The 26095-nt window shown below is 43.1% G+C and overlaps 3 protein-coding genes and 1 long non-coding RNA gene across 6 annotated transcripts; 2 read left to right on the top strand and 2 right to left on the bottom strand.

Annotated features, from left to right (window-relative positions):
- The first annotated feature begins 16 nt into the window (after positions 1-16).
- LOC116916933 (E3 ubiquitin-protein ligase ubr3) lies at positions 17-13717 on the top strand. Its single transcript, XM_032922244.2, has 22 exons — positions 17-225; positions 313-434; positions 506-688; positions 748-904; positions 971-1156; positions 1226-1358; positions 1423-1552; positions 1610-1743; positions 1803-2031; positions 2100-2279; positions 2470-2696; positions 2804-2959; positions 6539-6720; positions 6791-6924; positions 7004-7146; positions 7229-7395; positions 7492-7750; positions 8040-8202; positions 8269-11153; positions 11251-11382; positions 11457-11596; positions 11664-13717. The coding sequence occupies exons 2-22, from the start codon at positions 398-400 to the stop codon at positions 11779-11781; spliced, it is 6075 nt and encodes a 2024-aa protein (XP_032778135.2). The 5' UTR covers positions 17-225; positions 313-397; the 3' UTR covers positions 11782-13717.
- Positions 3050-5930, bottom strand: LOC116916934. Its single transcript, XM_032922245.2, has 4 exons — positions 4908-5930; positions 4651-4792; positions 4379-4557; positions 3050-4301 (listed from the first exon to the last, which is right to left on the bottom strand). The coding sequence occupies exons 1-4, from the start codon at positions 5646-5648 to the stop codon at positions 3174-3176; spliced, it is 2190 nt and encodes a 729-aa protein (XP_032778136.2). The 5' UTR covers positions 5649-5930; the 3' UTR covers positions 3050-3173.
- Positions 13718-16084: 2367 nt separating the features above from the next.
- On the top strand, positions 16085-19142 carry LOC116916937 (Y-box factor homolog). Of its 3 annotated transcripts, none has more exons than XM_032922248.2 (8): positions 16085-16252; positions 16461-16524; positions 16670-16703; positions 16768-16905; positions 17071-17137; positions 17262-17473; positions 17606-17881; positions 18066-19142. In XM_032922248.2, exons 1-8 carry the CDS (start codon positions 16192-16194, stop codon positions 18111-18113), a joined length of 900 nt encoding a protein of 299 aa, XP_032778139.1. In that variant the 5' UTR covers positions 16085-16191; the 3' UTR covers positions 18114-19142. The 3 variants fall into 3 exon arrangements, with proteins under 3 accessions (XP_032778139.1, XP_032778138.1, XP_032778137.1); XM_032922247.2 differs by having other exon boundaries at positions 16087-16252; positions 17071-17203; positions 17609-17881; XM_032922246.2 differs by having other exon boundaries at positions 16089-16252; positions 17071-17203.
- Positions 18757-20114, bottom strand: LOC116916938. The gene is made up of 3 exons (XR_006642808.1): positions 19812-20114; positions 19351-19446; positions 18757-19238 (listed from the first exon to the last, which is right to left on the bottom strand). It is a non-coding gene; the product is annotated as an uncharacterized LOC116916938 (long non-coding RNA).
- Between the last annotated feature and the right edge of the window lie 5981 nt (positions 20115-26095).

The raw sequence follows: 26095 nt of genomic DNA, 5'->3' as shown, positions 1-26095 counted from the left end.
AATAGGTGGCGTTATTGAAATACGAAAAACAACCTGGAAGTCTGACTGACCAAACTGGAAAGGCCTTCGTGGTTTCATTGGCACAGCTGATTAGTGATTACGTTCTCTGTGTGCATATTTGCTAGTGAAATTTTGCGTTTCTTTAATGTGGTAAAAATGAAAATATGATCGTTTCTTTCATTGGTCTCGTTGCCTTTTTTTAGGAAATTCTCCTTAAGAAATCTCGTAAGTAATTTACTAATTGTTTGTTTAAAACAAAGTAATACGCTAATTCATTTTTATACCATAAATCCTGTTAACACATTACTTCAGATGGATTTAGTATGAAGTGGAAAACTTTGTTGTACTTCTAATCATCAAAAAGCTAGATTTATTAAGCCAATAATCAACTTGAAAAATGCATTCACCTTCTTCTCAAATACTTATGCGTAAAGGTAGATATAAGACTTTTGAGGTCAACGGAATGAAGTTGGTGTGTGGTATTTATATTGAGTTTTTCTAATAGGAAAAAGAGGGGCCGCAGTGTATGTACAGTCTGAATGTAGTAGAACCACAGATCCACAACATCTTAAAGACTTACTTAGTACACTTTTAAATCCCCAAAAACCAATAGAGGAGTTAGAGACAGTGGACTGGATCAAATGGTTGATTGCTGGTGGAAAAACTCCTGTTGAGTTTTCTTCTATTGGTGAGGAAAATAGATCATGAATATTGATTCAAGTATTTACATTATATTTACCATTTTAGTGAGAAGATATGACAATGGTACAACTTGTGGCCTTGTTTGGACAGCAAATTTTGTTGCTTATCGTTGCAGGACCTGTGGAATCTCCCCTTGCATGTCACTATGTGCAGAATGTTTTCAAAAGGGAAATCATGAGGGACATGATTTTAATATGTTCAGGTATTTCCTAATGGTGTGATTTTGATTTAGAATTTTTACCCCTTTATTTTAATTTTCAAAATTTAGGTCACAAGCTGGCGGTGCATGTGACTGTGGAGATACTAGTGTCATGAAAGAAGCAGGATTTTGTGAGCGGCATGGGCCACATGCTCACATAGGGAAACCCATTCTGCCACCTGAACTGCTTGCCGTTTCACAAGCTGTAATGCCGTTAATTATCCTAAGATTGATTCAGCATTTGAGATCCCATAGGTATGTATTTCTTACTATCATGCCACCACTCTCACACTGCTTCAAGCTAACCATCTAATTCTTTATTAGCATCCCTGATATTTTGGAAGATCAGCTTCAATCAGTTCAAGATGCTGACTGTTTCATCACAATGCTGCATGACTATAGTGGAATGGGAGCAGCCATGAGACATGTCATGACATCGGCGCTAATTAATCCACAAGTATTTCTTCGTTTTTAACCATTATTCTGCATACGATAAAATAGTCTGCTGTCTGATTTCTTAGCTTTATGCTCAGTTGACTGAAATTCCTTCGGTTGATTCTGAATATGCTCAGTTCATGAAAGAAGCACAAAGGATGTATGAAAAATCCTTGAAAAGTCTTCCAGGTCCTGAACCACCAGATGAATATAAAGGTATTATCTTGATGAACGTTAATATCGACTGTCAAAGTAATGTTTTGTTATGTACAGCGTATCCTGCTCTTCAAGATTCTCTTGTTCATCGTACTTTTCTCGAAGAACTAGTATTTTGGACTGTGAAATTTGAGTTTCCTCAAAAACTGGTGTGTCTTCTATTAAATATGCTACCTGATCCAGATTATAAGGTAAGTGTATTTGATCAAATGCCGTACAATCAATTTCTCTATGCTTTGAAACGTTTTAGGAAGCGTTCACTCGTGCCTTTGTGCTGCATTATGCGCGAATATCCCGCCTGCTGGTGGGGTCGTCAGATCCCGACACACTTAGCAATCGTGTCGTACATGTCAGTGTCCAGCTGTTCAGTAATGAAGAATTAGCTACAAAAATGGCCGAAGAGTTGCATCTCTTACATGTGATGGTTGTATCTTTGCGGGATATGATGAGCAAAATTCTTGTACCTAGTACTCTGCAAGGCAATGCTTTATTTTTAGTTCTTATTTCTTCTGCTGTTCATAGTAATTCAAAAACGCAAACTTTACAGATGCCAAGAAAAACTTTCATTTTGTGGTGGATTGTTCCAAGCATGTCATGCGAGACCATTGCTACTGGCCACTTGTTTCCGATTTGAGCAATTTATTGTCCCATCGACCAGTGGCGTTGCTGTTTCTTTCGGATGACAGTTTGTTGGAAATGTGGTTTTCGTTCCTCAGTATGTTTCAAGGTAAGTGACACTAAAAGAAAGTGACTTCCTTTTTATTCCTCTCTATTTCCAAGTTAGAAATATTACTATTGCCTACTTAAACTTCTAACCTACATCCGTATTTTAATTGTGTAGCCAGTTCATAGGCAGACAAAAATAACAAAGTGACTGGGATATTAAAGGATTTTCTTTTTCATCTCTATTTTAACAGGGATGAATGTAAATCAGCGAGAGCTAAGTACTCACGTTGAATTTGAACCAAATACATACTATGCTGCTTTTTCCGCTGAGCTAGAAGCGCCTGCCTCCGCGATGTGGGCGTTGGCAATTCATTTGCGGGATACCGGCTCCGTTCATCTCACTAAAATGTTGTTAAAGCATTGCTTAGCGGCATTGGAAGAGTGGCTCGAAGCTATCAATTTTAAATGTCCCGAACAGGTAAAGAACGAAAGAAAATCTCACTTTTTTTTTTCTCACCTATTCAAAATCAATTTCGTATATTTATTGCGTGCTACGATTTACATTCTTTTGTTAACGGTTTATAGACGGACCCGTATCAAGTTAGCTTTCACATCCCCCTTCATCGTTATCTAGCTGCTTTCACATGCCAAGCTGTTCGGGCGCAAGGAATACTTTTGAAAGATGCGTTACCCCCAGCCAGCCTCCTCCAACTGATTATGATGCATCCTCTTCGCATTCAGGTAAGTTTTTATTCACCATTATTTATTTTTTTATTTTTTAGTGAACGGGAGGGGAAGGGGTAGAGGTGGTGTGAACTGGTAGAATGGAAATTGCGCGTCCACTGTTTATTTATTTGTCTTTATTCGAAGATGACAAGGTAGTGTAAACATTAGACCTGTATTCATCTGTGACAACACAAGGGAATCAGGATAAGAGTGAAAGAGGTTCAAACACTTAACCAAGGGTGTCTTCTTCGGTGGTATAATTGAATTCTTCGGAAGAGACCGTCATGTAATCAGAAAAGTTGAGGGTGGCAATGCGGAAGGCGACGTATCCACCATATCCAGGTTGACCTTTGTGATAGATACCAATTCCCGTCAACCAAACCGGGGGCTCGGGAGCTACCGGAGTAGCTTCTATAAAAGGCACCGTGTTTTGAGAAACGTCTTTTTCCAAAGAAGTCACCTGAAATTCTATGAATTGGTCCGAGGTTGAATCGGGGACCGATGGTGTGTGAGAGCGGGTGGACACATCGGGCGACAATAGGGACACTTTCGTACGAGGGTTTGTTTCCGTAGCTGGAGTGTTATCGTTTGACAGCCAAATTGCACGTTCGCTATCAATTGAGCCAGTCATGAAATCGATGGGCGATGCTTGGGCCTCTAAATTCAGATGGCCACCTAATTTGCGGAAGCGCAATCCAGTTATAACGTGTCCTTTCGGGGCAACCAAATCATCGAGATCAAGTGCTCGCTCTTCGTAGCGCAAAGCGGCGTATCCAAGCCCGTCTTCTGCAGTTTCTTGTTGGCCACTTGGTACCTTAATGGGGTTAATCGGCTGCCATTGAAGCGTCGTCTCGTTAACCGAGCCTTGCCGTAGAGCTTCGCCTTCTTGAATTTGGATGTGCAATACCCGATCCTTCTTGACGAACCGAACTCCGGTTACCAACCGATTACTAGCAGAGGCTGCTAACGCCGATTGCAGGCTCACGTATCGATCCGAATGTGGTCCGGGTTGATCGCAAAGGCACATACAGTAGGAGCAATGCCAGAAAACCCAGCGCCACCACGAATCGGTCTTCACATTCTTGCTAGTAGATGAGTTGCATTCCGTCTTTTGACCGAATACCCGGCCGCTTTTGTACTGAATCCAATCGTACCGTCTTCCAGGCTTGTTAGTTACGCAAACGTTTGAATCCGCTTCGATGAAACCGCAGTTGTATATGCGGCCGCTGGAACATCTGCGCGATTGAGCACACAATTGGTTGCCGAAACAACCTTTCTCTTGGCTGTTGCTGTAGGCTGAGCAGCTTTCTTTGCATGTGTTATCTTGGTTGAGGTCGACTTCGTTGACAACGTAACCCTGGACACAGAGCGGAAAGAAGAGATGTATTTGTGTAAATGAAGATGACCGGGAAATGCTACCTAGCAAAGACTTACTTGCAGTAGTTCTGTGAACTGAATATACGTTTCGTTCTCGACCTGTTCACTTCGTGGTGTATCGCATTTCCACATCCAATTAGTAAGATTTGACAAAACGTTTTGTGCAGCCTCGGCTTTTTCGGTCATGCGCCTTTCGAAGTCGATGCGTGCCTTCTCTGTTTCAGTCACGTAACTCCCTGCTCATAGTTAAACGAACAATGGTTTTCGTGGTCTCTTATTCACTTCTTGTCGTTGTTCAACAGTAGGCCGCAGTTGTTTGTAACACATACCTTTTCCATAGAGACGCAAAAGCATCCAAGAGAATTGCATCATGGCGTAACCTTTGGCGTCAGTCAAAGTTAAAAGGGCATAAAGGTCATAGACAAGTTGATGCGAAGACTTGCTCAAGGAACAGATAAAGCTATCGTTTGCCTGTTGGTCGAGTCCATCAGAAGTTGAAAGGAAGAAAAAACAAAAAAAAAAACAAAAAACAAGAAATTGTCAGTTGATAAATCATTCGTTAAATTCATGAGTGAAGATTTCCAACCCGAGTCAAAGCCGTTTGCAGGGTTTCCAGAACTCCTCCGTCACAAATAACTGAGCTGTTATCGGGTCGTTGCATGTCCTCGTCGTCCATGGTGTAAGGACAAACAGCTTCGTGAATCGAAGCCAAAGCTTTTTCGATAGTAAATCCACTGTGGACAGTCTCGGCAAAGTCGCGCAAAGTGCGCTCGTTAACGACAGCTGAATTGCGTTGGTAACGGTCGAACCAGTCGTGTAGATTGTCGACCTCTTGTATCAGTGTTTGCAGTTGTTGCCAAATACGCGCCCATGTTGTAGATGAAGTGCTGAGCGCAGTAATCTGATTGAGTTGTTCCTCAATGCCTCCATCTTGACCAGCGCCCAGCCGTTTTTCTAACAAAGCAAAGTGCGAGCGCATTTGCGCAAATCGCTTGAGCACTTCGCGATCACCGCCAAGAGCCCGTAGCATGGCCTGCCATTTTGGCAGATTCATTTCGCGACTCAGGGCTGCTGTAACCTGCATCACAGCTATTTGCAGTGACAAAGGCTGAACGAGCTGTGTCATCACAGCACCGTTGTTTCCGTCCAGTTCAAACGAGCGTAGCTTGCCATCAGCTAAAGTAGTATTCAGTAAACGCTGAGCTTGCTGAACAATTTCGCTTACTTTCTCGTGTGCTACGATGGCTGACCTAGTCGGTTGAAGAAACACAAGTAGAAGCAGCAAGCAACTGCGTAGCTTCTTCTCGGCTGACACAAGCCGTGTCATTTTTTTTTTTCACTTTTTTTTCCCCCAAAAGAGTTTGAAAAAAACAAAACAAAACACTATCACAACTTTTAATTGTTAGTGTTCGTCTCGCAAGCAGTTGAACAGTCCTGTGGTTGTGGACAGTTCAACTTCGTTTGGTTCTGATTCCAGGGGCACGTGCAGCTTTCTCGTACGCTAATTGCCGGAGGGCTGGTTCGGTACTGTGTGCTGCATGGAACAAGTGTTGTAGCAAAGCAAAGGAAGGAAGCGAAAAAGAATGTTGCCAGAGGGAGGTTATCAGTCGGTTCAGAAGGGGGAGGTTTTATCTGGGAAATTTTGCTTCTCCCATGAGTTCCATGAATGCTCCCTTCCTGTTATTGCCTTTATCGAGGCAAGTATTCTTGCCTAGTTGCCTGCTTGAGCTTCTTTGCGACATTCTTTTTTTTTCTTTCTTTATTTATTTCTTTCTTTCTTTCGCATTTTCAATTTAAAAAAAAAATAAATATAGTAAAAGCGGCTGGATATTCTAGGCTTTAAGCTGTGTCCCTTGGTGGGGCTCTACTTCTCCTAAAGCTCAACCATTGTTTTGGCTTTATAACAAGTTTTGGGTTGTGCCACTATTGTCAGGAATCTTTTTTGGCTATTTTTGTAGTGAAGTCTACTGAGCCCTTGACTTAAAAAAAAGAATGAAAAATAATAGTAATGAAGTATCGTCGCATCAAGGGAATACCGAGAAAATTGCTTGAAATAATTTTTTTTTTCCCTTTAAGATGATAATTAACTTGATGCAATTTGGGTTCAGTCCTAGTTAATGTTGTTATTTTCTATTTCATAACCCTGAGTTTGGATTGTCCAATTATCAATTTTTCCTTGTTTTTATTTTATTTTATTTTTTTCCCTTGCGTTTCAAGGCTGCATTCTATGAAATTCTTTCTGGACTTTGGGTACGAAATGGATTGCAAATCAAAGGACAAGCGATGTCTTACATCCAATGCCATTTTGGAAATTCTATGGTTGACGCCGATATCTATCTCCTTCAAATTTGTGCTACACAATTGTCGCCCACGTTTGTCTTACCAATCATTTTCGAAAGGTAACTATTACGTGTTTATAATTCGATTTATCAAATATGATAGTAATTGAATCGGAACTTATCATTTCAGATTTCATGCCATGGAACTGCTTTCCATGAACCCTTTGCTGAAGTCGAATTTTTTAGAAGGAGAACAAGAAGCCGCAATGTTGGAAAGTTGTCTTACGTTCATCGCCAGCCTCATGTCTATTCGAACCAACATAGGTAACAAGTTCTCTCGTCAACAATGCCTTTTCGATGGAAAATGCGTACTAACGGTTGTTTTTTAAAACAATTTTTCAAGGTGCAAATGAGTCAGACCTTGATCGGTTAGAAATGGTGTCTCTCTTGTGTATGAGTGACCGTACACACAGCCAGCTAATGGAATTGCTACCCGAGAAATGCGGTGCGCCGCAGAACAAAGATTTTGACGCCATTCTTGCACAGGTAAGACACTTGAATGTGAATCCCATACCGATCTACAGTTCATTTAACGTTAATATCGTCTTCTTTGTTGTATGCTTTACAGGTCGCCGACTACAAGGCACCTAATTTCGAAGCGAGTGGCTCTATGCAACAAGGAATGTATGTACCGAAAGCAGTTGTCTGGGAACAATTATACGACCCCATATACGTACTGCTACGGGCCGTGCACCGAAGAGACTTTCAAACGTCAATGGATCGATTTACGCAATAGTAAAACTAAAATTGAGTTGCAACTAGTTTCGGAAACACCACTAATTATTTTTTATTTAAAATACTACTATGTGCGCCACCTCGAACGACTACCAGTGTTAGACAGAGCGGTCTCTACCCCAGTTATTCGTCTGGTACTCTATGGCCTCCTTTTCGTCTACCTATTGCCACGCATCCAAATTACGAGGATCCTCGCAAACTTCTTTTGTCAAGGACCTTCCATGCAATGTTATTCGTCTTGCTGTATAAGGCTATCAATGCCCCCACTCTCGTGAGCGAGCAATCTCTAGCTTTGGTGATATATCTATTGGATATGGCCGTGTCTTTGCTTCATCAGTCGACAACGCAAGGAAATGTAAGTCTTTGGCATTATTTATTATTGGCAAGTATAGGAAATGAGCATTGTATGCATTATTTGCATACGGGGGTGTGCCTGGCAGATCAGTCACGGAAATATTTTTGTTTCCATGGGTCTTGGGAAGAGAAAACTGTCTACATTCGGACTTATTTGTCAACTTGTTGCGTTTTTAAATTTCGGGTTGGTGCCTTCGGAAATCCGAAATCAGCGAATAATTAGCTTAAGATTTATTTCGAATTCCTTGATCGGGTCGTAGACAGTGTATAACATACTTTGGTATTCCTAGGAGGTTTGCATTCGGGAACCCATTGTCCATTTACTTGATGATCGCGTCGACCTTCAACTGAGTGAATGGTTTTCCACCGATAACTTGGTCGAGAACGTTATCACCGTTGTCAACAACGTGACGTTAGCTACTTCGACAGCAGTTGTCGCCAATAGCACTGAAGGTACCGTATACTAGGCACACTATGGCGAAATGAACATTATCTCTATTTGCCTGTGCATTTTTTCAGCTGCAGAACTGGATTTAGAATCCTCGGCGTCCTCCGCTTCTTCTACTTCGGAAGGAGAGTCAAGTGATCAGGACATGGATTTGGATGTCCCTGAAGCGAGCGGAGGAAATGTTTTGCTCGCTTTACCGGAAACAGATTCTCTAGCCTTGGTACCAGTTGTTTCCAGCAGATCTGTGGTTTCCTCGGACGTGGCCGCTATGTCAGTGTATCGAAACCCAAGCCGTATAGGCAACTCATCTCACTTTCGGGTTATGCCTGCATTGTCGGCCGTTAACCAGGCGAGTATGGTTATAGCTGGAGCCATTTCTCCAACCCCCGCCTTGGCCCAGCTACCGTACTCCAATATCCGCGCCATCACCGCTGGAAACGAAGTCACCAAGTACACCAACCAAATCTCAGTCGACTCCAACTTATCTGACACCTCGCCCGGCATGTCCACTATACAGTACGACGAAGGGCCGGAAAGTGATAACCAACACGAGCGCCTGTGTGTTCGAGAGTCCATCATCTCTCTTTTGCTACGGCTTCATTCGTCCTTCAGTGGCCATAGTGATAGCTATCGTCTTCCTCAATCTCTGAGCCAAGATACTGACGCGGGCCGTACAGCCGATGAGGATGGCAGAATCGGCAACGGCGCTTTTTGGATTGGCAAAGTACTCGATAAGCTCAGCCGAACTGATCCCCGTGTGAGACAGGCCATTATTTCGACGAAGCTTACTCTGTGGCCGCCACGCACCGCCGAAGATCGTTTGCCTAGCGAAACTGCCGACGAACTGAGGGAAAAGGAGAAAAAGAGGAAGATCAAAGAAAGACAACAGCGCTTACTGCAGGAGTTTGCAACTAAGCAGAAACAATTCATGCAGCAAGCGATGGCTGCCGAAGATGTCGAAATGGATCTGGAGGCCAATGCGATGGGTTCCACGTCTTCCAGTGCGGCCTCCTCCGAGGCTACCGCCTGCCAATCATCAGGATCGTCGGCATCCATGCCGAAGCCGTCTTCCGCAGCGGACTCGTTTACTATGCATTCGTCGTATCCAACAACAAATGAGGGAAGTAGCTCCGAAGAATATGATTGCGTCATTTGCAACCAGGCGTCGCCGAGTACTTCCGAACGTCCCATGTGCCTCGTTGTCTTGCTCCAGGCGACGAGTGTCTTGGCGCACAAGCGCTCGGGGCCGTGCGGATCGAGTCTCGCGTTGCCCGTCTGCGAAGAAGATCGCTTCAACCTGGACAAGGTGGACTCTCTGCACGTCGAAATGAGCCGACGCGTGGAGAATCTACGCCAACACTTTGACGAAAGCTCATGGCTGACGTGCCTCAACATAGGCTACGAAGGAGGTGTCTACGTTCATACGTGTGGCCATTATTTGCATCTGGATTGTCATAAACAGTATCTGCAATCGCTGAGGTCGCAACAAAGGCAGCAGAGTCTCAATGTCGAGAGGGGTGAATATTCGTGTCCCCTTTGCAGGCAGTTAGCGAATTCGGCTCTACCTATCGCCACCAAGCTTTACGGTAGTGGCAGAGGACGACCGCATGAAGCACTCGGCGTCGTCTCCTGTCTCACCCAAGCCAGCGAAGAAGTGAAGAACATGTTTGCCAGCGAACCTTCAATATCGCCGCATCTTGGATCGAACCTGATGGAGGCGATGGGGCGGGTGATGGAAGACATGACAAATGCGACCTTTCCGCACTTTAGGCAAATCACCTCAACACCTAGTCCAGCTAGTCTCTTCCTCTTTGTCCAGTCGATAGCGCGGACGAACCTCGAAATCGAACTGATGCAAAGAGGTGACTCTATCATTCAAAGTTCAGGGCTGATCGCTGGCTCGTCTGGCTCGTCTGGCTCGTCTGGCTCGTCTGGCTCGGGTTGCGCTTCACTATCCAGCGCAGCTTCGAATATGAATGCTCAAGTGATGGGCGAGACGAGCCCAACGCCCGGAGCGTCGAGCGCCAGCTGGATCAGCCCTGGCTTGGAGCTGCGATTCTCCTCATCGCCAACGCCTGGCGCTTCCAGCATGGGGTCGTCTTCCCAAAGTGTCTCCCACTCAACTTCCCCCTGGTCTCTCCTACCGAAAAGATCGTGTTTACTACCTTTGCTTCACGTTTTGGCGACGCACAGCAAAATACTGAACACGCGATCCTACCAACACACTTGGTCGCGGATAGCTGGAATCGATCACACCGACTCGTTCAGCCACAGCTTGGCGCGCACAACCGAAATGGATGTGCCCCTGCTCATTCAAGACGTTCCGTGCCTTCTTATTCAGATGGTCTTGGTACTCCCGCTTCCCGTCGAGCGGCGGCATTTCGTTTGCCTAGTGCAGCGACTCTTCAATCTGACCATGGTTCAGATCGTCACGCAGCTCAGTTGCCGTTTAGGCGAGAAAAAGAGGAAGGCTTACAAGACGCTGTCCTTGAGCGATTGGAATATTGCTGCACTGATGTCGTTCATTATCAGCAAGATGGAAGATGTCCACCTCTACAGGGACGAGGAAAGCGACGTTGAGTTTAACGACAATTCGGCGTTGAATGTCGAGGGCGACATTCAACAGCCGTTATACAAAATGGCTCTACATTTTCTTCGCATCGCATGCTTATTGCAGTTTCACTTGTTTGGTGATTCGCTTCCCTCGTCGGGGATCAGTCATACTGATCACGAGGAGTTCGTCGAACTTTGTTCATACTTGAATATCAGTTATGAGATGAAAATTGACACCTGCCTAGCGCCTAACGCTGTCATTGGCTACTGGTGCCACGAATTCGGCGCTTTCCTCGCTAATTCCAGGAGCCTATTGGCGGCCAATGATCTGCTGATGCAACATCGTCAATGGAGGGGACCGCGGCTTCTGACGCTTCCCAATTCCTACGATACTCTTTTCAAGGTATTGCAGTGCAGAAGAACCCTCGAAGCGGAGACCTCGGGCTTTATTTTCATTTTATTTACTTTATTTATTGACTATTTGTTTATTACTTTTGTAGTTTTATCATCACAAATCTTGTCCGCAATGCAAGTCTGTACCGAAGGAGCCTAGTCTGTGTTTGGTGTGCGGAGCCCTTGTTTGTCTGCGAGAAAATTGTTGCAAGGAGGAAAACGTTCACGAAGCTGTGCAGGTAAGCGACGCATTCGAGGCAGAAAAATGGCGTAGAGAGTGAATCTGCGGCCCTAACTGTGTATTTATTTACAGCATTCGATTGACTGTGGAGCTGGCACAGCCATCTTTCTTGCTATAAATAGCTCAACTATTATCGTTATCCGAGGAAAACGAGCTTGTCTTTGGGGATCAGTTTATCTGGACGCATTTGGAGAAGAAGATCGTGAACTGAAGTAATTACAATTTTAGATAATTGTCAATGTTGATTGTTATTGATTTGGGATTTTACTTAACCATCAGGCGCGGCAAACCACTTTATTTAAGTAAGGACCGCTACGCATTGCTCGAAAGCCAGTGGTTATCACATCGTTTTGATCATACCAGCAAGAAGTGGATTTGGCACCGCGATGTTTTGTAAACTTAAATTGGCTACACTTCACTGAGAACTGTCATGATACACTGTTGCGGACACCTATTTAATGTACTGAGTGAGTTATTTATATCGCCTCTTAATTTTGTAACCGAACTACTTGTACTGTAGATACAACCACCATTAACACATTTTCTCTTCCGCGCTTTAAATGGTTGTGTTGAGCTTATTGTTTTTCTTTCGTCTTAAAGTATACATCATGTTGTAAGCAGTTGGGATCGAACGATATCGCTTATTGGCCTGAGAAAAATTCGACAGTACTTAGACTTTGACTACCCTTGAGGTTATCGTTCAAATGTTGTTGAACGGAAAGCTAGCCGTTCTTGGCCTATGACATTCATATCACACTTTATGGCTTCTCGTAATATGGTTTCTCAATGCAGCAGTTCTGGGGTGCGCAGTTCAAATATCGAACCATTCAACTTTAGACTGTCGTTTGCTGAGTAGACGATACTCAGCCAACAGAAGTTACATACATTACTCAAAGCTTTGCTGACTCGCACATCAATGTTAAGCCTTCAATTTTTAATTAAATTTTACCCACGGGTCTAGTATCAGTTTATCATACAAGCCGCAGCTAGCCTTTTTTCATCCATAATTTTTTTATTTCAGTTGCATTTCTGTGAATCTATCGACATGTATGTATACCTAAACATTACCCAACAGAAAAAGTTAAACATCACCCGTGTTTCTCGAGGTTTTAACATGGTGCTGTGTGGCACTACGTCGCCCCGTTCCACTTTGTCTATTTACTTTTGGGGACCTGCGAAGTTGTTGAATTAAAATAAAAATCAGCGTTACTCCCCAAAACTTAGTTTGGAATGTTTAGATAGGAGGCCAATTCAATGCGTTGACGGGGGGTATGAGATCAAGTGTTCATATGGTTAATCATTTTCCCTATACTAATGCAAGGTGAATAGCCCTTTTTCGAAAATAAATAAAATTTATAAATACCTCTGCGGTGTTGATAAAGGCGTAAGTCTCCTCGAGATATGATACCTTATGTCAACGCCAGTATATTATTATTTTAGAAAACAACATCATGCAGTGGCTAGAAAAAGCTAGAGAAGCGGCAAACCTAAGCTTATTACAAAGAAACAAATCTGTTCGAAGTAAAAACACCTTTATTTATTTGAATTTTTTCCATGCAACAAAACAACAGGGAAAGTAGTTGAAAAATCAGAACCAACGACGCTTCGTTCGGAACATCCCCGTTGTCGTTTCTTTGAAAAAATTTGTTTCAACGTAGAAATGTAAATTCTTTGTCCATTCGATTTTATTTCCAGGCTCTGCATGAAGTGGTTTTTGGGTAGTAGACTGCCCTTGCAGTACACGTCATACTCTTGTCATGCACCACATTTTGTGTTATTATTAGCACAAAAGAAATGTCTCCTATTTTCGAAGAAGGATTATTTGCTCACGCAAAGTAAAAGAAAAAAGCATGAGCAAACTGAAATCACTGATTTGATGAGAATTGGTCACGTCCTTAAACGCAATTGTTTTTCCTTTTCACCAAAGCATTCCTCGTTTAATAATGAATAATAACGTTTAATTACGTACTCGTTTAATTTCAATAATAAACCTCAATTAAAGCTGAATTTCATTTCAATCCAACGAAAAATTGGGTCGGGCGAAAATAAATTACGTGGTGCCAGTAGGATCGACGCTAAAAACGCGGGAAAAATGGGGGACTAATTTCAATTCTTCTGATGAGTAGGAATGAATAAGGCTAATGCAGGTTACATACAATGACAAGCAAATGAACGGACTGCTATATGACTACAGCTTTGTGCATAATATGTCTACATCTGTCAAGTGTTTGCCTTAAGTTCCTTGAAATCATGACATTATACGCTTCGAAGGTTTATTGTTTGCATGAATGCAATGTGTGAACTCGATACCAATAAAGAATTTTGACAAATTATTTATCAATGGAAGGATATTTACTACTTTATTTGTATATCGCTTACTTCTTGTTGCAAAAATACGCAATTCACACACAAAGAAAAACATTCGTCAAACGTGACGGAGGAGCTTACCTGCCCTCCCCCCCTTTTTTTGTTTTATTATTCAAAGAAACCTCGCTCAAACAACACATGAAATGAAGTAAAATCGCAACTGTCGTCATCCTGCTGGAAACATGGAACGCACGTGAAGGTAATTTTTATCGCTAGTTTGTCCTTTAACATATAAAGTCCAATCTTCAGATATTGAAAAGTTTTTTTTTTTTAGTTCTACCACTCTATAGACCGAATAACTTTGGATTCCTTAGAAAACAGTTCGCAATGATCTGGGAATATGTAATACGTTAATTAATAGTAAATAAAGGAAGTGCAACGTTCAACATATCGCGCGAGTCATGGTGAATACGGAATCGCTAATGGATTTCTCAAATACTGAATCAAACTAAAGTCCCACCCTGGTCAACGCACTAAATTTGTTGTCGTAGTTTAGGATTATGCATTACATGAAATTATTTTAAATACTGTAATGTTGATTCGAACTGTTTCACTAAGTGCCTTTCCAAATAGGCACAGCGTGAGCATTCGCAGACAGCGGTAGACAGGGACATAATGCGCACTTTAAATTGCAAGAACCCAAGAAGGGGTTATCAAAGATAATGTGCTTTACCACGAAGTTGTACTTGTGAGAAAATCTATAGAACAGCAGGCGTCTCTAATAAACTGTCTTCCAGAAACCCAGCACATTTTAGTTGAATTTAATTGAATAAATAGTCCATGCGTAATTATTGCTTTGAAAATTCAATGTTTAAAACATAGATTTCTGTCATAGCCTGGCGTGGCAAGATTTCCTCTATTCTTTGAAAATAGGTAATAAAAGATTCGGTTGACTAGACGATTCGATCAAAGGGCACGGGTTTGTACAGTATTAGTGCGGGACGGATGGGCGACTGGTAACCATCCGTCACGCCTTGAAAAATAAACGTTAGCACCAGTTCTTATGGCCATTCACCACATCTAGAAAGTTTGGGTAACTCTAGCTCTCTAGCCACCGATCGGTACAATCGTTTATAAATTGCGATGGTAGCCATATCTCTGTGTTCTGATGAATTCCGGCAAACGTGCCAGACGTTGCTGTCCTTTGCATATGTTACAAGAAGAAAGGGGGAAATGCTTACACGACAGCCGGTTGCCCACCGGCTTGTTGTCTTAGCTATTTTTCCTGCCTTTCGGAATTGACGAGGTTGGATTGTACGAAAGCGAAGAAACCCTTATCATCAGCTGTGGCGGCCAATCTTTGTTCAAGTGCTTTTGGATGAAAAAGATCGTCAAGAATGCCGACCCCATCTGTACCGCCATCTAACAGGTAAAAGAATTGAGAAAGACAAGTTTTGCCCATTTCAACAGTTTTATTGTTATAACTTTGCCTTCCGACATCCTGCTTTGTTCATCATTGTCCGATTTGGATTCCTGATATAATTTGTCCAGATATTTTCTAGAATAATTATTGGAATGAATATATATATATACTATATATGTATATCAGCAAGAGATGTTCTCAGTAACATTAAACTTACAACTCTTGTTATACTCTTAACGCGAACGCTAGTAGTTCGATATGTTCAGATGCCAAACAATGAAATTCATTTTAAGCGTCACTTAATATAGTATTATGGTATACCATGGACAAAGGAACTTGTTTAACATAATAGTAAACGGAACAAGACACTAGATTTCTTGTATAGTACCGCGCTTATTATCGTTTGAGTGAAACACAATTTGGTCGTAAATTTACAGACCACATACATTAATTTACTTTTAATGAATGGCAGTTCATCATGCTTCTTCATGATTTTTTATTTTCAAATGACTTGCCACTTGCCAGTGGCCATATTCTTCAAAAGTTGTTATTTTACAACGCACATTGGAAAACAGACTTGGTTCAACAAAATACACACAATATGGGCTGAAATCCAACTATGACTTTCAACAGAGTTCATAAAGTAGGACATGCGATTCCGCGTTAGCCAAGTTTCTTAAACGGCATCTGAGTTTGGTTGCTGTGCCCTGTGCCCATACATAGACCTAGTTTCTTTTCAACGGGTGAATCAGAAACATTGTTAGTGTCGTTCTCGATCACGATTAAATGAAGTTTGAATGGATTCAAATTTTTCTTGCTAGGACTCAGTAAAAAATAACACGTTTTTGCACTTCAATCGTAGTTTTTTTTCCATCACTGAATATTATCGATTCGCCGGCAAAACTATGAATCGATTAAAATGCTATTTTTGTTGGCGTCCTAGCCCACTACACTAACTTGGCGTGCTTTGAGCGTCTGCAGAAGAACAGCACAGACTGATAGATCAAAAGGAAGGGCGTGCAGTGCTACCATCAAGGAGTGTGGGTCCTTTTACCATCTTTAGCCAATTTAAACATCATGGCCGACCCGGAAAACCAGCCCGAACAGCAGAAGGCTGCCCCGGAAAAGCAGATCATTGGTAACAAAAGTTTAATGTTTTGGAAGAAATTTCCTAAATTTGTAAGAAAAAATAATTCGTACCGGCGTGGTGTGCACGGATCATGGAGGACGCCTCAGTCTCAGTGCCGCCATGACGATGTCATGCCGATCTTTTTTTAACGTTCAGTTTCTAACTGAAATATTTTTTTTGTGTTCTAATTTAATATCCTCTATATTTTAATTTTTAGCTACCAAAGTGACGGGCGTGGTCAAGTGGTTTAATGTGAAGAGTGGATATGGCTTCATCAACCGGTAAAGAACTTGTGCCTTATGAGCAGCTAAATTATGTGTTTTTTTTTTTTAAATCAAGCATTATCATATTGTTACTTGTTCTTTAGATAATTATCTTTTAATGTTTATTGAAACTGATTATCCTGTTTGTTTCTTTATTTTTCAGGAATGACACCAAAGAAGACATCTTTGTCCATCAGGTTCAGTTCATAAATTTGTTTTTCATTATTGAACCCCATGATTAAAGGTTTTTTTCACACATAGACGGCCATATCACGCAATAATCCCAGAAAAGCTGTAAGGAGTGTTGGGGATGGAGAAGTTGTTGAATTTGACGTGGTTGTTGGTGAGAAGGGTCATGAAGCAGCTAACGTTACTGGACCAGATGGAGAACCAGTGAAAGTAAGCTGCAAGGATGGTGTGATTTTGTGTTAAAATTTAAAATTTTATTTATTGCGTTTGAAATATGAATTCTTTTTGTTGATTGTAGTTGTTGTTTGTTAAGGGACATGTGCATGTGTTATTGTTAATGAAATAATCCTTTAAGCTAACTGTATGCTTACGCAGGGTTCTCCGTATGCAGCCGACCGGCGTGGCCCAGGAGGGTATGGCTACCGCAGACGTGCTGCCGGAGGTAATAGTGGTTTGGGAAGTGGTTACCGACGTAGACCAAGAGGATCTCGTCGCGAAGGCGATGAAGGTTATAAAACGACCTAAAGAAATCTGAGTGTAAGCACACAATTAAATTTTCTTTGCAGAAGGTAAAGATCATTCTGAAGAGCGTGGTGAAGGAGATGAGGACAACGAAGAAACAAGCGCACCAAGAGAAGGGCTATCTCGTGGACGGGGTTTCCGTGGGCGCTACCGCGGACAGAGTTACCGTCCTCGGTATTTCAATCGTCCCCGTAAAAACACCGAAGGTGAGGAGGTTTCTGGTGAGAAATCCCACGTGGAAGGTGACGTCGATCAGGTACACATGATTTTCACAATTGCTCTTTAGCAGAAAGTGTTGGTAGATGCACAAATTTTAGCAGAAAATGTGTCTAGCTTTTTATTTTTTCTCTTTTATTTTTAACTTTGTTACGAATTTTTCTTTTGAAAGGAGGCGGGAGAAGATAATAAATCTCGTGGAGCTCGCGGAGGTCTACGTGATGGCGTTCGCGGACGAGGCCGCGCTCGGTCTCGTCCTCGTGGGTATTATGGACGTGGACGCGGAGCCCGCTCTGACCATGGACCCGGACAAGAATCATCCGAAGGAGTTCAGGAAGATGGTCCCGGTGAGAGCCGTGGAGGATACCGTGGACGTCCTTTCAGAGGACGACGTGGTGGTCGCAGTCGTGGAGCCAGGCCTCGTTCTGGAGAGGGGCTTGAAGGAAAGGTTAGCAACAAGGTTTTACTAAACTCTTTCTTAATGCATTGCCCTGTATTTTTTCAACTGTTGCTCTTCTAGTAATTACGAAATACGTGATAATTTTGTGAACGAGCTATTCATGGCCGAATTTTCCAAATATTTTCAATTGATTGTCTTTTAGATTCGCTGATTGTCAATTGTTTACTTTCAGGTCGAAGGGCAGTCCATGAACGCCACTAGTAACGAGAGCAACGCGTAAATTCATGACTCAAGAAAAGAGCGTATGCAAGGGTGGGGAATGGCGGGAAATTGGACGGGAAAATAAATCATCCTTGCCGAACTCTTCTACAACCTTTGTTTTTGTGCCGGTACTAAAACAACCTTGTGTTGGGTCATACTAAGCATTTTCTCTTGGGTAGCCATCTCCACCTACAAAAAAAAAAAAAATTACAAGTAATGACTAGGAATTGTTAACTCTAGCGTACAAGAGGAGGGGATTTTCTTGATTTAATTTTGTTGGAAAATCAGTGGGCGCGTCGGTTGTAAGCGGGTCAAACTTTTTTGTTATTTTTTTTTTCTTTCCTTTTTTTTTTTCTTGATTTTCGTGTGGGAAGGACCTGAGCGCTGGCTTTGTATCCCTCCACCTTGTTCTTGTCAACACGTGTGCTTGATTACGAACCATTTGTTCAGAAAATGTGTAGCCAAGCTTTTGTGCTCGATCTCGGTCTTACGTTTTCTATCCCGTTCTTGTCCTGAGTTTTGAATCTGTTTTCAATAATCTTGGATTATAGGAAAAATACCGCAACCACCTGTAACATTTAGTCAGTTAACTAAGTACAAAATTTGCGCGCCTTAAAAAAAGTGCTGCCGTTTTTTGTTATTTGACCATTTTTTATGTTAAATTTCTTTACCAGTTCTTAAATTTAAACGGGATTTGAGTAATACTGACCAAGATCGAGGCAACTGTTCGTTTAGGTGAAAGCTTTTGCTTACCGAAGACGAGTCGCTCACTTTTCACACTACAGTTGGTGAAGTATGATACCTGAATTTGATTTTCTGAAACCTCAAACTTTGACGCAAAGTGTTCCGGTAGATTTGTATAACTGCATTGTGTTGGAAAACAACTTTTTCCCAACGATGAGTCAGACACGTTCACCGTGACTTCTACGCTATCGAAGTTTAATTATTACTTATCCTCATCCACATGCTACTCTATTGGCAACTGCTGAATCCCCGAGTCTGTACTTCAAGAACGCTCTTAAAATTTGTCAATACAACAACAAAGGCACTTGTTTCTTGATTTCCCGTGAATCGTGGCAAAATCCATTGTTTTAGGGCTCGGCTTCAGGGATTACGGTGTGTCATCTGGCATTAGTTTCACCGCCTGCACAAGAAAAAGAATGATAGGGTACGAGCAATCTGGGTTTTGTCTAGCAGTGAAGTGTCGATCGGTGCACCGGTGTTGAAATGGTGCATTGCAATCATTTGTTACGTACCCAATAACTCTCTGCTCTCACCGTCATAATTCAAGAAATTTTGACTCTGTAGTTGAACGCGTGAATTACAATTGGAAGTTTCTCCTGTTCATGTAACTGTAGAAACGTGAATGAATAAGGAAGCACATCCGAAAAATCTAAGCTGAGGTCATTTTCTACCTTAACTCAATGACCTTGGGTGAAATTTTGAACATTGGAATTGTCTTAGCACGGTAATTTATTTTACTTATGCCTTCTTGAATCAAGTCCAAGTCAAGCCAATTTATTTTTTTAAGTTCAAATTTTTTCAGCTCAAGTGTAAGTCTAAGTTTAATTCTGAACCTAAAACTTAAACATACTTGACTCGACTTGGTTAAAGTCTAGTTTAGGCAAGCGTCTTTTTACGTTACCTTAGTTAAAACACATTACAATATTAGATTTAAAAAAATTAAATTATTAGAATTGTATGAAAATTCGCTCACCTAAAACCTTGTGTTGACCCGTTTATTAGCTGTCTTTCAAAGTGAGTTTTCTTCTGGCCCCCTATCGGTCTTACCCCTCAGACCTTTTTCAGCTGTCGTTCGAAACGGTCATGTCGTCGAGTAGTGCCAGATCGGGTTCAAGTTCGAGTGCAGGTTCAGATAATAGAAGTGGGCGTAGCCGACATGACCGTCGAGGAGAGGAAGAGAGAGATAGGAGAGATCGAGAGGAGAGAGAAAGAATGGATCGAGAGGACAGAGAAGAGAGAGAGAGAACCTTAAGAGAAGAGGTAGAGAGAGCTAATCGAGAAAGGGAAAGGGAGCGTGAACGTCACCGGGAAAGAGAAGAACGTGATAGGGAATCACGCAGCCGTTCAAGAGACCGTCCACCACGGGACGGTCCTCCGGGCATGGACGCAGCCCCCAGGTGTGGCCCCAATTGCTCCCGCCCCGTTCAGCGGAAAATTCACCCTGGACCGCGAGATGGGCAGAGACTTAAGATCCTGGATGACTGCAAAATTGAAGCCGGCGGAGGGTAAGCAGTTAAGAGAGAAGTATGTACCAAGCTTCAGATCGGATTCCTTTGAGCTGGTATGCCCGCAGCTGGACAGCTCTATGGCGAGAAGACTGAAGGATTTGAAGAGTGTGGAGGCGACAAAAGCTGAGTCCATCGAGAAGAGTTTATTGGCCGAGCAATACAAGATTTTGGACATCACCCGGCCGCTGTTATTCGTATGGGAGAATTTATCGAAAGATCCAGCCTTAAAGGACTCTCCTTTATCCGAAGCCACTGGGACGGCCTTGCAGCTCTGGGGCAATTCATTCTTCAACCTGACGGCGAGGAGACGGGAGAACATTTTGAAGACTACAGACCCCAAATTCGTGTCTTTGCTGAACGAGCCTCATCGTTTCTGCAAGAAAGAGACCGGGTCTCTCTTTGGTAGGAGCTTTTTGAGAAGGATGGTGCGTGATGCAGACGACGACCGGAAGCTGAGAAATATGGGAAGAGCCGGCGGCCCTCATCAAAGATCCTACACGCGTGATAGCAGCAACTTCCGGAGTGGCAGGGAGCATGGACGTTACAACGGGCGTTTCCAGCCTTACAGAGGTTCGGACGAGTTCAACAAGAGCGGTAGTTTCAACCAACAGTCAAGGGAAGGAAGGTATGAACATTTTTCTATCCCTTTAGTTAAGGATTCCACCGGTGACATTCATCATCTGGGTGGTAGAGTTAAACGTTTTTCCGAGTTTTGGCCGACTTTGACTCAAGATCGGTGGGTCTTGGAGGCAGTCTCATTAGGAGTGCGCATCCCGTTTTTAGAGAGGCCAACGGTCGCCTTTTATTTAAACAACATGCGTATGAGTGAGAAAGTGATGGCAATTTGTGACGAGGAAATTAAAGCTTTAATCGAGAAAGAAGCGATTAAAGAGGTGGCTGGCCCAGAGCAGAGATTCGTGAGCGGGTTATTTGTGATACCGAAGGGTTCGGGCGGCTATCGGCCGATTATTAATTTAAGACGGCTTAATCGGTTGGTGGAGCCGAAGCATTTCAAAATGGAAGGTATTGGGGTTTTGAAAGAGCTAGTGAGGGAGGGCGACCATTTTTGCAAGATCGACTTGAAGGACGCGTATTTGACTATCCCACTCCACCCAGACGACCAAGAATTTCTTCAGTTCAGGTGGAGGGGGAAGGGTTATCAATTTTTATCTTTATGCTTTGGCCTTGCATCGGCTCCATGGGCGTTCACCAAAATTTTGAAGCCGGTGGTCGCCTTTTTGCGTAGACAGGGGATTAAGCTGATAATTTACCTGGACGACATCCTTATTCTGAACCAGTAAAAAAAAAAGGGGTAGAAAAAGATTTTGCTAAGACAATGCGGATTTTGGAAGCTTGTGGGTTCTTAATAAATACGGAAAAATCGATAGGAGAAGGGGCGAAGTGTATCGAATATCTGGGCCTCCTAATCAATTCAGAGAAACTTTCCTTGTCACTTCTTCCGAAGAAGATAAGTGAGATTGTTCTGCTTTGCGAGAAAGCCCTGAATACAGAAACAATATCGTTGCGGGATATTGCAAAAATCTTGGGTAATTTTGCGTGGGCTGTGCAGGCTATTCCATTTGCTCAAGCTCACTTTAGAGTAATTCAGCAACTGAACATCGAGCATGCAGACCGGTTGGGTGAGAATCTCCAGTCTAAAGTCATTTTGAGCGTGGGAGCCCGTCAAGATTTGAGTTGGTGGAAAGACAATTTGACCATGGTAAACGGGAAAGCTATTTCGGCGAGCATTCCCGATTTGATCATCTACTCCGATGCCTCGCTCTCAGGTTGGGGCGCAGCGCTGAACGGGGCGTCGGCGATTGGCCCGTGGACTAGTGAAGACAAGAGTCGGCATATTAACGAGCTAGAGTTATTAGCGGCACTGTGGGCGCTGAAGTCCTTTACGGCAGGAGCTTCCAACATTGCGGTTCAATTAATGTTGGATAATCGTACGGCTGTCGCTTATGTGAACAAGTCAGGAGGGACGCGCTCAAAAAATTTATGTTCGATTGCGGCGCGGATCGTAGAATGGTGCGAGGATCGCCTCTTAACGGTGTCGGCTGTATACCTTCCGGGTGCTCTTAATATTCTTGCAGACCGGTTGTCACGGATGCGCCCCGATGTGAGCGATTGGATGCTGGATCAGTCCGTCTTCCGTCAGCTACAGACCATTTGGGACCCACAAGTGGACTTGTTTGCTGCGAATTGGAATCGACAGCTGGAGCTCTTCGCCAGCTGGCAGCACCAACCGGAGGCGATGGCCGTGGATGCTTTCAGCCTGAATTGGAGCCTCTTCCTGGGATATTCCTTCCCCCCATTTTCCTTGATTCAGCGTTGCCTGAACAAGATAAGGAAGGATCGGGCAGAGATGGTTCTGATAGCCCCGATTTGGCCAGCGCAACCCTGGTACCCAGTTCTGATGAGTCTGGTGTGCGAGCCCTCTCGGATTTTACCAACATTCAACGGGATCCTGTCGGATCCGTTGGGATGTCCGCATCCGCTAGTATCCAGTCGGACGTTGTCACTAGCCGCCTGGAGATTATCCGGGAACGATATGAGGCCCAGGGCCTTTCGAAAGGAGTGGTCGAGCTTCTGTTGGGAGCAGATCGTGATACCACAGCAGCTGCATACCAGAGCGCCTGGAACGGTTGGCGTACTTGGTGTTTTCACCAGAGTGAAGATCCCCTGTCTCCTGGTTTGAATAAGGTATTAGATTTCCTAGCGGGGTTATGTAACGAAGGAAAGGCCTACAGGTCGATAAACGTTTATCGCTCGATGTTGAGCTCGACTCTGAAGGCCATTGATGGCTTTGATGTAGGGAAGCACCCGATGGTGAGGAAGGTCATGCAGGGTATTTATAATGTTAAACCCCCGGCTCCTAAGTACAATAATTTTTGGGACGTAAACGAGGTTTTAAGATTTTTGGATTGGCAGGCAAATTCAGAAACACCCTTTGCCAAGTTATCAAGTAAGACGGTAATGTTATTGGCCCTGACTTCCCTGTGCAGAGTGTCGGAACTGGCGTCAATATCACGTGAATCGATTGCATTTAGTTCCCAGGGAGTAAAATTGAGCCTAACGCGTCCCAGAAAGGCCCAACGCCAGGCGGCCCTAAAGGTGTTCAACTTGAGAAGGCTGGACCCACCCACTTTTACTTGCCCGGTGGTCTGTCTGGAGGCTTACGTCAAAGCGTCGGATGTATTTAGGAAGAACGACCAGAGTCTTTTATTCCTAGCCACCAGGTCCCCCTTCAGATCAGTGGGAGCGTCAACTATTGGTCGATGGATTAAGGCCTTGTTGGCGGAAGCCGGAGTAGATATTTCTGTGTATTCAGCGCATTCGACGAGAGGAGCTTCAGCAACCAGAGCGGCCAGTGCTGGAGTATCAGTCGAAAATATCCTTCGGAGCGGAGGTTGGGCATCGGAATCAGTTTTTGTTAGACACTACAGACGCGAGGTCGATTCAGGGAGAGAGTTTGCGAACGCAGTGTTGCAAACAGCTTGAGTTATTGAGTATGCTTTAAAGTCACAAGGTTTTAGGTGAGCGAATTTTCATACAATTGGAAAATTGCTCGAAGTCGCGTAGCGACTGAAGAGCAGTTGAGATTGTATGGAAAGTTAAAGCGAAACCTTAAACCTTGGTAAAATATATCCCACCCTCCAGTCCCAAAATTAATTCTCTGATGTATTTTTATTTTCAGAGGACGAGGCGGATCCTTCGCGAACGGCGGTCGCCGCGGTTCATAGGATTCCTCGCGCTTTTGTCTGGGATTTAATGTGGCTCAATTTTTTGTTGTTGTTATGTTATGCTTCTAAAGGTCTGAGGGGTAAGACCGATAGGGGGCCAGAAGAAAACTCACTTTGAAAGACAGCTAATAAACGGGTCAACACAAGGTTTAAGGTTTCGCTTTAACTTTCCATACAATCTCAACTGCTCTTCAGTCGCTACGCGACTTCGAGCAATTTTTCAATTAATAGCGCTAGTCAGAAAAAATCAAAATAGTTTTATTTAAGGATCGGCCTCGAGCCAATCAAGTCGCTTTTTTGCCAATCGGGTTTTTTATTTCGGACCATCGAGGCGTGGCTCAGGGTGGAAAATTCATCTCCCCAAATTCAATGGGGGTTTAATCGACGTACTTAATCGGTGAAGCTACCCAGATTGCAATCAATCGATTTATGCAAAAACAATCAATTGACAGTTTTACCCGATCGATCCGATAACAACCCCGGTAATACCTCATTTTACCCGCCTGACCCGATTTTTACACTGAAACCGCAATAACGGCCATATTTTTAAACGGCGTCAGAGCCATCGGGTTAATCTCGATTTTTTCCAACAAGGTCTCTGAGACGGCGTCTTAACGTGCAGACGATAAATACGCCAATGCGTAAGGATAGGGCCTTCCAAAGAATCGATTCTTTTCAGGTCTTTTAACGATTCAATACTTCACTATCTAGCCAAAACGCAACACATACTTCACATCCGTGAACAGTTTACATTTTACTACGTATTATTACTATATAAATATATAATACGTATTATTCCTATATATTACGTCCTATACATTATATATATCCTATATATTTACATCCTATGTATCCTATATACTATGAATGATATGTATTAATAACTTAACGTTATCCGTAAAAATATAAATATGGAATAGACAAATTTTACAGAAATGGATATCCCTAATCAAGAGGTATCCATTTCTGTTCAATTATCGCTTTAAAAGGATGTACTTCAGATTGAAATAAATTAATTTTACAGAAATAGATAGCTCTCGGTGAGGGCTATCCAAGGTCCAACATTGCGCGACCTGCTTCCAACTGGTCCATCAGACGACGCCACCACGGGACCCGACGCAGCTCCGCAACGAATTCTTCCTTCGGTCCAAATCCACCAATCGGCCACTCTCCACCAGTTCAATGGCCACACAGCGATCTTCTTCTTGGTCTTCGGTCACGGGTTAAGGGCATCGCGAGAGGCAGTCTGCTTTGTCATGAAGTTTTCCGCTTCTATACCGGATTTCGATGTCATACTCTTGTATCAACAAGCTCCAACGGGCTAGTCGTCCAGCGAGATCTCGTTTGGTTAACAACCAACACAGCGCCTGGTGTTCTGTAACTACCACGATCTTGCATCCCCATACATAACCTTTCAATTTTTTAAAGGCCCAAACCAAGGCCAGACATTCTTTCTCGGTGATGCTGTAATTTATTTCGGAGCTGCTTAACAGGCGGCTGGCATAGGCCAACGGATGTTCTTGCCCTTCCACTTGTTGTGCCAATAACGCATCAATGCCGTAGCCACAGGCATCGGGAATGATTTCCATCGGTAGGTCATAATTCGGATGAGCCAGGACTGGGGCTGCAAGCAGCGCTTGTCAGTGTTGCCACAAGTGGCTTTCTGGAGCCATTTTGGCTTTTTTTTGGTTAAAAATTTGACGATTGGCTTTTCTAGTTTTTTTCTGGCTTTTTGGCTATTTCTGGCTTTTTCCAAAATTTTCCCATGATTTGGCTTCAAAATGGGCTTATTTTAGTTTTAGCGAATAAAATATTTTTAAAAATAAATTTGGCAACGTTAAATGCAGTCGGTATTACGATATAAAGCATATGCGTATCAGTAAATTCAGCTTTCAGCATGACCGCATTGAATTCAGGGGCAGGGCTTCAGCTTTCAGTAAACAGCAGTCAGCAGACCTACTGGCCTAGTACACCCGTCTCCATAAATATCCGACGTACCCAAA

Source organism: Daphnia magna, linkage group LG2, assembly GCF_020631705.1.
Source record: "Daphnia magna isolate NIES linkage group LG2, ASM2063170v1.1, whole genome shotgun sequence".
NCBI classification, from domain to species: Eukaryota; Metazoa; Arthropoda; class Branchiopoda; order Diplostraca; family Daphniidae; genus Daphnia; species Daphnia magna.
The sequence above is the reverse complement of the archived record's forward strand: the minus strand, read 5'-3'. Positions and strand labels throughout refer to the sequence as shown.